The sequence below is a fragment of the Centropristis striata genome, chromosome 1 (assembly GCF_030273125.1).
Source record: "Centropristis striata isolate RG_2023a ecotype Rhode Island chromosome 1, C.striata_1.0, whole genome shotgun sequence".
In the NCBI taxonomy this organism is placed as follows: Eukaryota; Metazoa; Chordata; class Actinopteri; order Perciformes; family Serranidae; genus Centropristis; species Centropristis striata.
In genome coordinates this window covers 2,022,118-2,037,123 of record NC_081517.1, presented here as the reverse complement: position 1 = coordinate 2,037,123, position 15,006 = coordinate 2,022,118, and the positions used below count along the sequence as shown (strand labels likewise).

The 15,006-nt window shown below is 34.4% G+C and overlaps 1 protein-coding gene across 1 annotated transcript in view; it reads left to right on the top strand.

Moving 5' to 3' along the window:
• Positions 1 to 15,006, top strand: part of ogal (O-GlcNAcase like) — a 25,573-nt gene that overhangs the window by 9,687 nt on the left and 880 nt on the right. The window contains exons 6-16 of the mRNA XM_059350112.1: positions 249 to 347; positions 897 to 1,036; positions 1,132 to 1,276; positions 2,125 to 2,223; positions 3,244 to 3,488; positions 4,411 to 4,585; positions 5,770 to 5,855; positions 7,565 to 7,657; positions 7,728 to 7,816; positions 8,770 to 8,890; positions 10,065 to 10,194. Coding sequence (XP_059206095.1) covers positions 249 to 347; positions 897 to 1,036; positions 1,132 to 1,276; positions 2,125 to 2,223; positions 3,244 to 3,488; positions 4,411 to 4,585; positions 5,770 to 5,855; positions 7,565 to 7,657; positions 7,728 to 7,816; positions 8,770 to 8,890; positions 10,065 to 10,194 — 1,422 coding nt within the window. The remainder of the gene's footprint in view (positions 1 to 248; positions 348 to 896; positions 1,037 to 1,131; positions 1,277 to 2,124; positions 2,224 to 3,243; positions 3,489 to 4,410; positions 4,586 to 5,769; positions 5,856 to 7,564; positions 7,658 to 7,727; positions 7,817 to 8,769; positions 8,891 to 10,064; positions 10,195 to 15,006) is intronic.

The following is a 15,006-nucleotide window of genomic DNA, read 5'->3' as shown; positions in this document are numbered from 1 at the left end:
GTTCCTCTGATAACTTAAAAACAGACCTTTATTGACTGAAATCCTTCATTCAGTTTAAATACATAGTTAAAAATAACCCAAATCTAAAAAAGTGTTTAAATAAGACAACATAGAAAGTCAACATGTTGTAGCCAATGATCATCTCTTCCCTCTAAGCATGTAAACACTGTGTGTTATCCTTTCTTTCACATAATAAGCTCTTGTTTTGTCACTGTTTGCCATCATCTGTTCTGTTCCTGTCTCTACAGATTATTGTGCAGCGTTCTGTACTCCTAATGTTCTCCAGTCCTCGTACCTGAACACTGTGGGAGAGAAGCTGCTGCCGGGGATAGACGTACTGTGGACAGGTGAGGCTGCACACACACACACACAATCTCACACACAAGGAGCCAGAAGAAGAAGAAGAGTTGTCACATTTTTGTTTTTTAGTTTTTTTTTAGGCCACAGTTCGACTGACAGTGAGGGTTGGAGAAAGGGAAGTGGAGGAGGCTTGTTGAGACTTATCAATATTGATGTTGTGCCTTCCTCGGGCATTTTTGTACATGTGTTACAGCTTGAGTTGCATGAATTTTTGCAGGAACTTTTATATTTAGTGACATTTTTGAAATCCTTCTTTTATACTCCATTGGTGCATTTATTTTATAGAAGTTTTAGTGTGCATTTTTGTCCACGAGGGTGGCAAGAGGGTAGTAAATTTGAGGGAAGCACAAGGGTTAATCCCACAACGGGGAAATTCAACCTCTGCATTTAACCCTTTATCCTTTTTTACACACAAGTGAACACACCATGCTAGGAGCATTACTAGGTGCCACTTCAGTCCTGGACCTCTAGGCCACAGACTGCCCTACACAGTACCGTTTTATTTCACATTATTATCTCCTATTTGTGTTATTTAGGGCCCAAAGTGGTGTCCCACAAAATCTCTGTGGCGTCCATCGAGGAGGTGACCTCCGTCCTGAAGAGGGCGCCGGTGATCTGGGACAATATCCACGCTAACGACTACGACCCCCAAAGGCTTTTCCTCGGTCCCTTTAAGGTCTTTTATGTTCTTAAAACACTATCATATATAAAATGTAAGACGTGTGCTCTGTGTCTGTTCTTCATTATAACAACATGATGTTCTCCTGTCAGGACCGTCCCACTGAGCTGATCTCCAGGCTGAGAGGAGTTCTCACCAATCCCAACTGTGAGTTCTACCCAAACTTCGTGGCGATCCACAGCCTGGCGACGTGGTGCAGAGCTCCAGCTGACGGAGGACAGAAGGACGTGGAGATGGGTGCGTCTAGTTGTTTTAACTTTAGTGAAAGTACTAATACCACACTGTGAAAGGATTCACTACAAGTTAAAGTCTTGGAAACTTTCTAGATAGATAGGAAATCTGAGAATAGTGTCACAATCAGGTAGGGCTGGGCGACCAAAAGTCATATCCTGATATATTTAGGCTGAATATTGATATACGATATATATCCTGATATTTTTGTCGCAAAGTGAGAGCAAATGTTCAGTCAGTCAAAGCCAAATATGACATGTAACAAGTAGTTTTATTGATTTATTTAAGTGAACATAAATACTGTAGAACAACAGGAGTACCTTTTTAAAAAATCAAAGCTCCATAAAGTGCAAATTTAATCTAAATAAAAATGCCCTATTAGATAAAATAGGCCATTTTTTCTGAAATAAATATATTTATATGAGAAAAGACAGAAACAAAAGAAAACAATACAAAAGAACTAAATATGACAAACCCTAGTAAGGGCAGCATTTATATATATAAAGAATAAACATTTTTAACTATATTGGTATATGCGTTATCAATTCCATATCACATTTAAAAATATATTGATACATCTTTTATATCGATATATCGCCCAGCCCTACAATCAGGTAATAAATATAGAAGAAGAAGAAGAAGAAGATATTTTGTATATTGTTTTAACTGTCTTTTCTTAGATTGTTTTTTATATCTTATCTTAAAAATTGTGTGAAATTTTGCGGCTGTAACAAAGAAATTTCCCCGCTGTGGGATTAATAAAATCAAATCTAATCTAATCTAAGAAGAAGAAGAAGAAGAAGAAGAAGAAGTGTATATTCTATTTATTGTCTCCCTGTCTGTGTCCTCCCCAGGTGATGAGGAGCAGGACTCCTCCTACAGTCCCCAGAAGGCTCTGACTCTGGCCCTCACTGACTGGCTGCAGGAGTTCCTGAGCACCGACCAACCAGGAGGTAAAGAGTCACGAAAAGAACACGTTTTGTTTGTTTTTTTAACCAATATTTTATTTATTTTTAAACAGAGAACATACATGACAGCAGAGGCAATTAAATACTTCACATAGACTAAATAATATATAGAAAGAGAGGCAAAAAATAAACTAAAATAAATAAAATGAAATGAAAAACAAATAAAATAAAGATACAGGTAGAAGGAGTCGAAACTCTTTTTTTGGTCATTTTTTGGTCATTTTGTGTCTTTGTTTGGTAATTTTGTGTCTTTTTTTGTCATTTTGTGTCTTTTTTGGTCATTTAGTGTCTTTTTTGGTAATTTTGGGGTTTTTTGGTAATTTTGTGTCTTTTTTGGGTAATTTTGTGTCTTTTTTGGTCATTTAGTGTCTTTTTTGGTAATTTTGTTGGGTTTTTTGGTAATTTTGTGTCTTTTTTTTGGTCATTTTGTGTCTTTTTTTGGTCATTTTGTGGTCAATTTGAGTCCTTCCTTGTGGCAGGAGTCGAAACTTTTTTTTTGGTAATTTTGTGTCATTTTTTGGTAATTTTGGGGTTTTTTTTGGTCATTTTGTGTCTTTTTTTTATCATTTTGTGTCTTTGTTTGGTCATTTTGTGTCTTTTTTTGGTCATTTTGTGTCTTTTTTGGTCATTTAGTGTCTTTTTTTGGTAATTTTTTTATTTATTTTTGGTCATTTTGTGTCTTTTTTTGGTCATTTTGTGTCTTTTTTTGGTCATTTTGTGTCTTTTTTGGTAATTTTTTTTTTGGTAATCTTGTGTCTTTTTTGGGTAATTTTGTGTCTTTTTTTGGTCATTTTGTGGTCAATTTGAATCCTTTTGTGCTTCATTTTATGTAATATTTTGGTCATTTTGTCTTTTTTTGATCATTTTGTGTCATTTTGTGGTGCATGTAGAGGCTGTAGGAGGTTTGCCTTCCTAGTGGCTCTGACTTGGTAAACAAACAAACAAAGTGTGTCGTGGCCCTCCTCGTCCTTCTTCATCCTCCTCGTCCTTCTTGTCTCCCTGCAGCTCGTCTCCCCAAAGAGTCTCCAGGTGAGGAGCCCATGCAGACGGACCTGGGAGAGAGCTCCTATGTCCCCGGAGCGGGGGAGAACCCGCTGTACACCGCGGAGCCTCTGACCCTGGAGGACCTGAAGCTGCTGTCGGACCTCTTCTACCTGCCGTACGAACACGGGCCCACGGCCCGGAGCATGCTGCAGCAGCTGGACTGGCTGAAGAACAACAGGGGGGACGCTGCTGCTGAGACGGACAAGGTGGCGTGTTGAGACTCTTCTTTCAAAAGCAGATAACGAGTCTAGAATCAGCTTCATCCTGTAAACTCGTGTTTAACCCATAAGAACCTATGGTGACACTGGTGTAACAAACACTTAAATGTTCTTAAATCTCCCATATTCAGCTTTTTTTCAAAGTTTAAACCCATTTAACAATTCTAATCTGTTAATATGGTGTCCTTTATTGCATTTAACACTATTAGAGTTTATTTGTTTTTATTTATTATTGATTTATTATTATTTTGTTACTTAAAAACAAATCAGAAAAATATTTTTTTTGTTAAAAAGCACCACTAATGTCACAGTTTTGATATATGTTGTGGAGATGCAGAGAAAAAAGCAAATTTGTTTTTCTGTAAGTAGAAAAAGGTGTCTTGTTTTATCTTTTTCTAGTCATTTTGTGTCTTTTTTTTCTTTTTTGCTCATTTTGTGTCTTTTTTCTAGTCATTTTGTGTCTGTTGTGTCTTTTTTTAGTTATTTTGTGTCTTTTTTGTCATTTTGTGTCTGTTGTTGTGTCTTTTTTGTCATTTTGTGTCTTTTTTTGATCATTTTGTGTCTTTTTTGTTAATCATTTTGTGTCTTTTTTTGTGTCTTTTTGTCATTTTGTGTCTTTTTTGGTCATTTTTTTGTCTTTTTTTGATGTCATGAAGAACTCGTTCTCCGGCGCTTTCGTGGACTCCAGAGATTAAAAATAAGAAATATCATAAAAATAAATACCATAAACGCCCAATGTAACATATATGTCACATCACAGATCTTTGACATTTGGGTGTAGTATTTTTTTTAAAAACATCATAAATGTGTTCTATGTGGTCCACTTGGTCTGTGGTAGATCCCCCATAATTTTCCTTTACATGGACCAATGGGTCTGGGTTCTTATGCGTTAAACATTGTTTTTTTTCAGACTGCAGAGTGGCGTTCAAGAGCGAAGCAGTTTGACGACATGTGTGAAGCGGTGGTGAAGATGTTCAACCGTCTGTCAAACGCTCCGAACCGCAGAATTCTCTACGACCTCTACAACTACATCTGTGACATCAAGAGTGGCGTCGGCCTGGCTCGAGCCTACGTCAAAACACTAGGTGAGAAAATGATAAATGATAATCTTCTGAAGACACGGGGCTGTTCCAAAACGAGCCTGAATCTGGGGTTTGCTTTCACTTTCTCTGAGCCGGCAAAGAAGGGTTAAGTGTATATACACTACTGGTCAAAAGTTTTAGAACACACCAACTTTTCCAGAATTTAATTGAAAATTATGCAGTTTAATGTCTCAGTGTACTCTGAAATTAATGCACATTTGCAACATTTAAAATTCTTTATTGAGCATGATAGTGTTTTGAAAGTAAAAAAAAGATTCAAAATCACATTTTATGTTGGACTAAAGGACTAAAAAAAGACACAAAATGACCAAAAAAAGACACAAAATGACAAAAAAAAAGACACCAAAAGACACAAAATGACCAAAAAAGACACAAAATGACCAAAAAAGACACCAAAAGACACAAAATGACTAAAAAAAGAAACAAAATGACCACAAAAAGACACAAAATGACAAAAAAAAGACGCAAAATGACCAAAAAAAGACACAAAATGACAAAAAAAGACACCAAAAGACACAAAATGACCAAAAAATGACACAAAATGACCAAAAAAAGACACAAAATGACAAACAAAGACACCAAAAGACACAAAATGACCAAAAAAAGACACAAAATGACTTACAAAGACATGAAAAGAATTCAAAAATGGACAAAATAGCCCAAGACTCCATAGAGTTAAGTTGTTAACCCATTTCTTGTTCCCTGAAAAAGGCCTACTTGTATAATTCTGAAATGTACATTATTTTCCAGTTTTGGTTAAGCTTACCTTTTTTTATTTACCTCTGGCAGTTCACCACTTACCTTTGGACCCTTTCAAGCTGTTCATTTGACTTGAACTGCTTGAATTTCAATAAAAAACTGGAAAAATTGGGGTGTTCTAAAACTTTTGACCGGTAGTGTACGTGACGTGAGCAGATCAGATCAGAGTTTTGTGTCTTGTCAGTGTAGACGACACGCTACGGAGGAGAGGATTACACTTTTCCACTTTGGAGGGTGGTTTCAGATTTTTGCGTCTTTAAGCCCCAAAAACGCCGTCACCGTCCAAACGAAAGGCACTTCACATAAAATATTTTGTCGTTTTTACCCCCCAGTGTCCTGGTGTAAACGGGGCCTATAAGCCTTTAAGCATCACATGTTATGATCATATGATGTGCTGATTTCTGCAGGAGGCCAGGGTCGCCCCTCGGCCCAGCCCATGAACCAGGACCCTGAACCCTGGGGCTTCAGAGGAGGACTCTCTGGAGAGTTCCAGGTAACTCAGTCAGTGCACTGACTCATAAGGACAGGGACATATTTGGCCATTTTTCTCACAAGATGTAATAAATCTACAATTTTTCTCAATAGAAGTCATTAATTATTCATGTATTTGTTTATGTAATCTATTTATTTTCAAAAAAATTTTTTTTTGTAAATACAGTACAGGCCAAAAGTTTGGACACACCTTCTCATTCAATGCGTTTTTCTTTATTTTCATGACTATTTACATTGTAGATTCTCACTGAAGGCATCAAAACTATGAATGAACACATATGGAATTATGTACTTAACAAAAAAAGTGTGAAATAACTGAAAACATGTCTTGTATTTTAGATTCCTCAAAGTAACCACCCTTTGCTTACTAGAATATAAGACATGTTTTCAGTTATTTCACACTTTTTTGTTAAGTACATAATTCCACATGTGTTCATTCATAGTTTTGATGAATCTACAATGTCAATAGTCATGAAAATAAAGGAAACGCATTGAATGAGAAGGTGTGTCCAAACTTTTGGCCTGTACTGTATTTGTTTATGTAATCTATTTATTTTCAAAAAAAAATTGTAAATATGGATTATTTAAATATGTATGTTTGGGGGGGGGGGGGGGGGGAGTGTTAATTGAGTAGTGGAGAAGGTTTAAATAAGCATATTATGCTTCATCCTACTCCTTTTCGGACATGTTGCGTTCACATTACAGCTTTTGTTTTGACTATTGCTATTTTTTTGTTTTTTTTTTATTATTCTCATTGGATGTATTTGTTATTGAGTTTACTTTGTTGTGTTACTCGCACATGTTCGAAATAAAAACTGAACTGAATTAATAAGGACAAAGCACCCAGTAGGGCTGGGCAATATATCGATATATTTTGAAATGTGATATGGAATTAGACCATATCACATATATCGATATAGTTTAAAAAAAAATCTTTATATATAAATGCTGCCCTTACTAGGGTTTGTCATATTTAGTTGTTTTGTAATGTTCATCATACTTTTCTCATATAAATATATTTCAGAAAAAGATTGGCCTATTTTATTTCATGAGCTATTTTTATTTAGGTAATTTTAGGTATTTTTTTATTTAAATGTGCACTTTATGGAGCTTTGATTTAAAAAAAAAAAGAAAAAAAAGGTTCTCCTGTTGTTATACAGTATTTATATATACAGAACTCTCAACACCCACACAGGATAAATTAATTAAAAGGTGCAATAAAACGGACATGTGCAATACAATTGATATGTGCAAAACACTCAATTTACCTCATGTATAAATTATAGCATTTTAAGTAGCCATTTATTTATTTTTATACTTATTTATTACATCACATGTCCTTGTTTAGCTCGGTATTTAAAAAAAAAAATGTTTTTACTCATGTTGTCTTGTGTTATGATTGTCATAACTATGCACCTTATGCAGTGACACTTTCAATTTCGTTGTATAGTGAACTATATAATGACAATAAAGACTATTTGATTTGATATGTTCACTTAAATAAACAGTTTCAATAAAACTCTGACTGAACATTTGCTCTCACTTTGAGATAAAAATATCAGGATATATATCGCATATCGATATTTAGCCTAAACATATCAGGATATAACTTTTGGTCCATATCGCCCAGCCCTAGCACCCAGCACATATGCTTATTAAAGTATGGTTATGTCATCAGTTATAACTGTATCTTTGTATCTTTGCTTGTAGAGAATGCTGCCTTGCCACGGGAACAGGGATCTGTTCAGACATCCTCCCATGACGGAGGTCTACTGCATACGCCTCTACTGCCCCGAGGACAAGGTGAGGGTTTTGGATTTAGGTTTTTTTGGTAAGTAATTGAGTAGAATTAAAGTTTAGTTTCCTGTACTAGACGGAGGTGCAGAGGATCTTCAGGGAGATGAAGAGTGGAGGAGAGGGAGGAGTCCCCCTGATGATGCAGCCTCCACTCATCTGTGACAGGTGAGAAATAGGCACATTTTCTCTCTCATGCTCTCATGCTTTAATCATCACCCATAAGAACCCACGGTGACACGGGTGTCACAAACATGTTAAATGTTCTAGTAATGTTCGTGTATGTTTTCTCAAGTACATACGTGTGTTTTAGCTTGTTGAGAAGCAACAAGCTACTGTAGCTACTGTTTATATTTATTTATTATTGATTTATTATTACTTTGTTACTTAAAAACAAATCTGAAATGGAATTTGTTGTCTAACAGCACTATTAAAGTCACAATTATGATATATGTTATGGAGATGAAAACGAAAAAGGCAAATTTGTGTTTCTGTAAGCAGAAAAGGTGTCGAGTTTATTCATTTAACTCTATGGAGTCTTGGACTATTTTGTCCATTTTTTAATCCCTTTCGTGTCTTTTTTTGTCTCTTTTTTGTCATTTTTGTCTCTTTTTTTGTCATTTTGTGTCTTTTTTTTTCTTTTTTGGTCATTTTGTGTCTTTTTTCTAGTCATTTTGTGTCTGTTGTGTCTTTTTTTAGTTATTTTGTGTCTTTTTTGTCATTTTTTGTCTTTTTTTTAGTTATTTTGTTTCTTTTTTTATCATTTTGTGTCTTTTTTTTGTGTCTTTTTGGGTCATTTTGTGTAATTTTTTTTTATCATTTTGTGTCTTTTTGTGTCTTTTTTGGTCATTTTTGTGTATTTTTTTGATGTCATGAAGAACTCGTTCTCCGGCGCTTTCGTGGACTCCAGAGGGTTAAAAATAAGAAATATCATAAACATATGTAACGTTTATGTCACATTACAGATCTTTGACATTTAGGGGTAGTAGTTTTTTAAAAACATCATAAATGTGTTCTATGTGGTCCACTTGGTCTGTAGTATATATCCCCCATAATTTTCCTTTTAAAGGATTCCTGGTCTGGGTTCTTATGGGTTAATATTTCCTGTGATCTCTCTGCAGCCTGTCAGCAGGTGATCTCTCCCCGTCCCCTCAGTGTGCTCTGGTCCTGGAGGATGAGACCGGGCTGGTTGGTTACGCTCTGGCTCTCACCGACGCCAAACCAGCCGCAGCCAAGATCCAGGTACTCAAATGCAACGTCTAGTCCAGGGGTGTCAAACTCAAATACACAATGGGCCAAGATGTAAAACTTGAATAAAATCGCGGGCCAACATTGAACAAATAAACCTTTTAATATATACCAAACATGTTTTGCTTTAACATTAAATATGGAACCAGCAACGCTTATAAACATACAATATATAACTAAATAGTGCAGACATGCAAAATCAAATTTCAAATAAAAAACACATCAATGTCATTAATTTAGTCATTAATAAGGACAAAGCACCCAGTAGGGCTGGGCGATATATCGATATATTTTGAAATGTGATATGGAATTAGACCATATTGCATATATCGATATAGTTAAAAAAAATAAATCTTTATATATAAATGCTGCCCTTACTAGGGTTTGTCATATTTAGTTGTTTTGTAATGTTCATCATTCTTTTCTCATATAAATATATTTGTTTCAGATAAAGATTGGCCTATTTTATTTCATAGGCTATTTTTATTTAGGTTATTTTAGGTTATTTTTTTATTTAAATGTACACTTTATGGAGCTTTGATTTAAAAAAAAAAAAAAAAAAAAAGAGAGAGGAAAAAAAGGTTCTCCTGTTGTCATACAGTATTTATGTTCACTTAAATAAACGGTTTCAATAAAACTTTGACTGAACATTTGCTCTCACTCTGAGATAAAAATATCAGGATATATCGATATTCAGCCTAAATATATCAGGTTTTATTTTTATTATTAAATAAAAATTAAATAAAAATCGTATGCCTCTTTTCTATTTGCATCCTTCTGATTTAAATATCAAAATAAAGTTTTTCAACAGGTTAATAAATTCTGCCTTTCTTTTCTCCATTTTTGGGAAGGGGTAGCTGGGAGACAGCTCTAGCTTGAGGTTGCTATGACGACTGTCACAGAGGAGCGTTTCTGGGTCCAAAACAACAGCAGGGCATTGTGGGATTTGTAGTATTAGCGGTAAATGCGCCGTATAATACCGGCGGGTCAGCTTTTATAGTACAATAATAAGATAATAATTTGTTATTACCTCGCGGGCCAAATAAAATTACACTGTGGGACAAATTTGAGTTTGACACCCCTGGTCTAGTCGTTTTCCACAATAAGAGATGATTCCACAATAGTCACTTGTATTTTACTTTCTTTATTTTTCTCTTTAAACCTCCAGAGGGCAGTGAGTGATGCTGTGTTCAGGGACTTCCCCTCCCTGGTGACCGTTCAAGTGCTGCCCCGGGTCACTGATCCGTCTCCAGCCAGGCGCATGATTGGTCGGCTGTTGTCCTCCATCAGGAGCAGCGGTAGGTCAAACCCTTACGCAATGATCGTTCTTAGATCTGCCTTAGAGCAGCTATTCTCAACCTTGGGGTCGGGACCCCAGTTGGGGTCGCGAGATGATTTCTGGGGGTCGCCAAATCATTTTGGAAGTCAGCTCTGTCTCCACTGTGTTAAAGTGTTCATGTGTTAATGTGTTTTAGTCTTTTTGGTAACTTAATGTCTTTCTTTGGTAATTTTGTGGATTTTTTTTGTAATTTTGTGTCTGTTATGATCATTTTGTGGTCAATTTGTGTCTTTTTTGGTCATTTTGTTTCCTTTTTTTGGTCATTTTGTGTCTTTTTTGTCATTTTGTGTCTTTTTTTGGTGACTTTATTTCTTTTTTGGGCCATTTTGTGTCTTTTTTTGGTCATGTTGTGTCTTTTTTTTATCATTTTGTTTCCTTTTTTTGGTCATTTTGTGTCTTTTTTGGTCATTTTGTTTCCTTTTTTTGGTCATTTTGTGTCTTTTTTGGTCATTTTGTGTCTTTTTCTTTGGTCATTTTGTGTCTTTTTTGGTAAATTTGTGTCATTTTGTGGTCAATTTGAGCCCTTTTGTGTGTGTTAATGTGTTTTTGGTCACTTAATGTCTTTCTTTGGTAATTTTGTGGGGGGGTTTTTTGTCATTTTGTGTCTGTTATGATCATTTTGTGGTCAATTTGTGTCTTTTTTGGTCATTTTGTTGCCTTGTTTTGGTCATTTTGTGTCTTTTTTTGGTAATTTTGTGTCTTTTTTTGGTCATTTTATTTCTTTTTTGGGCCATTTTGTGTCTTTTTTTGGTAATTTTGTGTCTTTTTTGGTAAATTTGTGTCTTTTTTTGGTCATTTTTTGTCATTTTGTGGTCAATTTGAGCCCTTTTTTGCTTAATTTTATGTCAGGAGGTCAGAATGGACCTTTAAACTTTTAGCAAGGGACTTAGATTAAAAGTAACAATAAAATATAAAAAAATATATAAATTCAAAGACAGAGAGATGTTTTAGTTGTCGTCTGCTTCATTATTTGTCCAAAATTCGTCGTATCAACTGAGTTTGTCTGATCTGAACTGTGAGATTCTGTTCAGTGAGACAACATGATGTTTGATTGGGGGTCGCGACTCAAAAAGGTTGAGAACAGCTGCCTTATAGGACTGGAACCAATTCACAAACTCAGGTTAACCAGGCTGCATATTCTCCACAAGGAGGCGCTGTTTAGTTGTATTCACAACTCGATATAGTTTAAAAAAAAAATCTTTATATATAAATGCTGCCCTTACTAGGGTTTGTCACATTTAGTTGTTTTGTAATGTTCATCATTCTTTTCTCATATAAATATATTTGTTTCAGAAAAAGATTGGCCTATTTTATCTCATAAGCTATTTTTATTTAGGTTATTTTAGTTTTTTTTAAATTTAAATGTACATTCACAGCAGCATTCGTTCATTCCTGCAGCTGTAGACATGTTGTTGGTTCCAGACAAAGGAATTAACAATTTCCTGCCAGCTGAGAGTTGAAACTTAATTTTTATTTTATTTTTTACAAATACAAAAGTGCATGTTTTCCTTTCCTGGAGGCCAATTGATGTCAGATAGAGCAGTGTGAGCTCCCTACTCCTACTAGTGTTGAGCTTCAGTTTACAAAACTCTTCAGATTCTGCAGGTGCATCTCAATAAATTAGAATATAATAGAAAACTTTATTTATGTGAGTAATTCAGTTCAAAAAGTGGAAATAACACATTATATTAGATCCATTACACACAGAATGAAACATTTCATGTCTTGATTTATTTAATTTCTTCTAATAATAATAATAATAATTATGGCTTACATCAAATGAAGACCTTAAATTCAGTGTCTAAAAAAATTTTAGAAAAGTATGTTTAATATGGAAATGTTGGCCTCTGAAAAGTATGTCCATCTATATCAGGGGTGTCAAACTCTGGCCCGCGGGCCTCGTATTTGGCCCACGAGGCAATACCAAATTATTATATTATTGTACTATAAAAGCTGACCCACCGGTATTATATGGCGCATTTACCGCTAATACTAGATTTATTATTATTTTATTTTTAAATGTATTAACCTGTTGAAAAAGTTTATTTTGATATTTAAATCAGAAGGATGCAAATAGAAAAGAGGCATACGATTTTTATTTAATTTTTATTTAATAAATTAATGACATTGATGTGTTTTTTATTTGAAATTTGATTTTGCATGTCTGCACTATTTAGTTATATATTGTATGTTTATAAGCGTTGCTGGTTCCATATTTAATGTTAAAGCAAAACATGTTTGGTATATATTAAAAGGTTTATTTGTTCAATGTTGGCCCGCGATTTTATTCAAGTTTTACATTTTGGCCCATTGTGTATTTGAGTTTGACACCCCTGGTTTATATGACTCAATACTTGGTTGGGGCTGTTTGACTTGAACTACTGGAAATGGACTTTAAATCATATTCTAATTTATTGTGATGCACCTGTATGTGAACAACTTTTGAACAAAATATAAAACCTCGGTAACACTTTACAATAACCAACTAAGTGATGTTTATAGATGATTTATAAACCAGTTATTATTAACCATTTACAAAATTCAATACATATTTAATCTTTAAATGTTTTCAAGCAATTTCTTAAAGGTATATGAATCATTTTGAAATCATTTACATACTTAATATGGTGTTAAAAATGGTATAATGTGTGTAAAGCTATTAATAAACTAATAATTATGTTTGTTTATGGTAAAGTAATCTATTTGGCATTTATAAATTATAGTTCAACATTATTACATTTTCTATTCACCATTCTAAATGGCCTATATGGGGTTTATTAATGATGATTAAACATTAATAAACTATCTGTTTACCATTTATAAATGGTCTATTTACCATCTATAAATGATGGTTATTGTAAAGTGTTACCAAAACCTCTAACACAGCAGTTAATAACCCGGCTAATGAAGCTGGAGTGGTCAGAACTTGAAGATCGCACAAGTACACTTTTAAACGTTTGGTCACTTAATGTCTTTTTTTTATCATTTTTTTGTGTCTTTGTTTGGTCATTTTGTGTTTTTTTTTTGGTCATTTAGTGTCTTTTTTGGTCATTTTGTGTCTTTTTTTGGTCATTTTGTGTCTTTTGGTGGTCAATTTGGGTCCTTTTGTGCTTCATTTTATGTAATAATTTGGTCATTTTGTCTTTTTTTGATCATTTTGTGGTCAATTTGATTCTAATTTTGTGTTGTTTTTTTTGTCATTTTGTCTTTTTTGGTAATTTTTGGTCATTTTGTGTCTTTTTTTGGTCATTTTATTTCTTTTTTGGGCCATTTTGTGTCTTTTTTTGGGTCATTTTGTGTCTTTTTTGGTAAATTTGTGTCTTTTTTTGGTCATTTTGTGGTCAATTTGCACCCTTTTTTGCTTAATTTTATGTCAGGAGGTCAGAATGGACCTTTAAACTTTTAGCAAGGGACTTAGATTAAAAGTACTTTTAAATGTGCCCTGCAGTAGTGCAATGATAATAGTGGCTGGGTCGGTTTTATGGAGCTTTGCATAACTGATGTTTCCTCCCTTTGTTACTGTTCATTAGTTATATTTCAAAAACAAACTCAAATGGCCCTCTGAGAGCACAGCATTCCTGTGCTAAGATGACGTTTCTCTTTATTTTCATTTCATCTTAGTCTTTTATTGCATTGTGTTTTATTGTGTTTAAACTAGTTGGCAGCTGTTTCCAATATTTGCATGACAGCAAAGGAAATGAATCAGTTGAGCCTCGAGATATGATGTTTGTGTAACCACCCTGTGATTTGAATCTTTTCTTGGCTTGTGCCCTTCCAACATACTTCATAAACATTTAGGCCAGTTGTTTTTTTTGTAATCCTGCTGACAAACAAACAACTCATAACCACCTTAGTGCAGGTAACACACACTTATCTTCTTCTAGAGCAGGGGGGGCAACCTTTACTAACTAAAGAGCCACTGTTGGCCAAAAAAAAGAGAAAATCAACCTTATATTGAGCCTAAGATGAAAATTAAACAGCCTAATAAGTCTAAATTAGCCTACCAACATTATTAATAGTCATATTGAGCATTTATTAATATGATTTTGAAAACTAGTCTATCTCGGGGAACTCAAAACTAAACTCAAAGTTGGCAAAACTTAAAGGTTAAGGTGCCGGGCCGGAGACTTTTCGACTTTTTTAAAGACACATTTTAGTTGACTTAAATGTCAAAACTTTTTTAATATGCTGTAAAAAAAAAGCTATACAATTTTACAATTGAGGAATACAAATAGTTTTTGGTCTACACCAGGGGTCTCAAACTCGCGGCCCGCGGGCCAATTGCGGCCCTTGTGACGATATTTTGTGGCCCCCACCTTGATATGAAAGTTTAATGTGAGTTTTATAGGCATGGCTATTTACAGTGTTGTGTGTGGAAGGTACCTTTAATTAGTTTTTTTGGTAATTTTGTGTCTTATTTTAGTAATTTTGTGTATTTTTTGGTCATTTTGTGTCTTTTTTTTGGGGTCTTTTTTAATAATTTTGTGTCTTTTTTGGTAATTCTGTGTCTTTTTTTGGTCATTTTGTTTCTTTTTTTGAGTAATTTTGTTTTTTTCTATCATTTTGTATCTTTTTCTGTCATTTTATGTCTTTTTTGGGTCATTTTGATACTGCCTCCAACGGCCCCCAAGTAATTTGAGTTTGAGACCCCTGGTCTACACCATTGATAAATGAACATTTTAATGTAAAAATATGTATATAATTTTTTATGTCTCAGCCACGGGGAGGCCCTGCAGGCGGCCTAAAGAGCCACATGAGGCTCTGGAGCCAC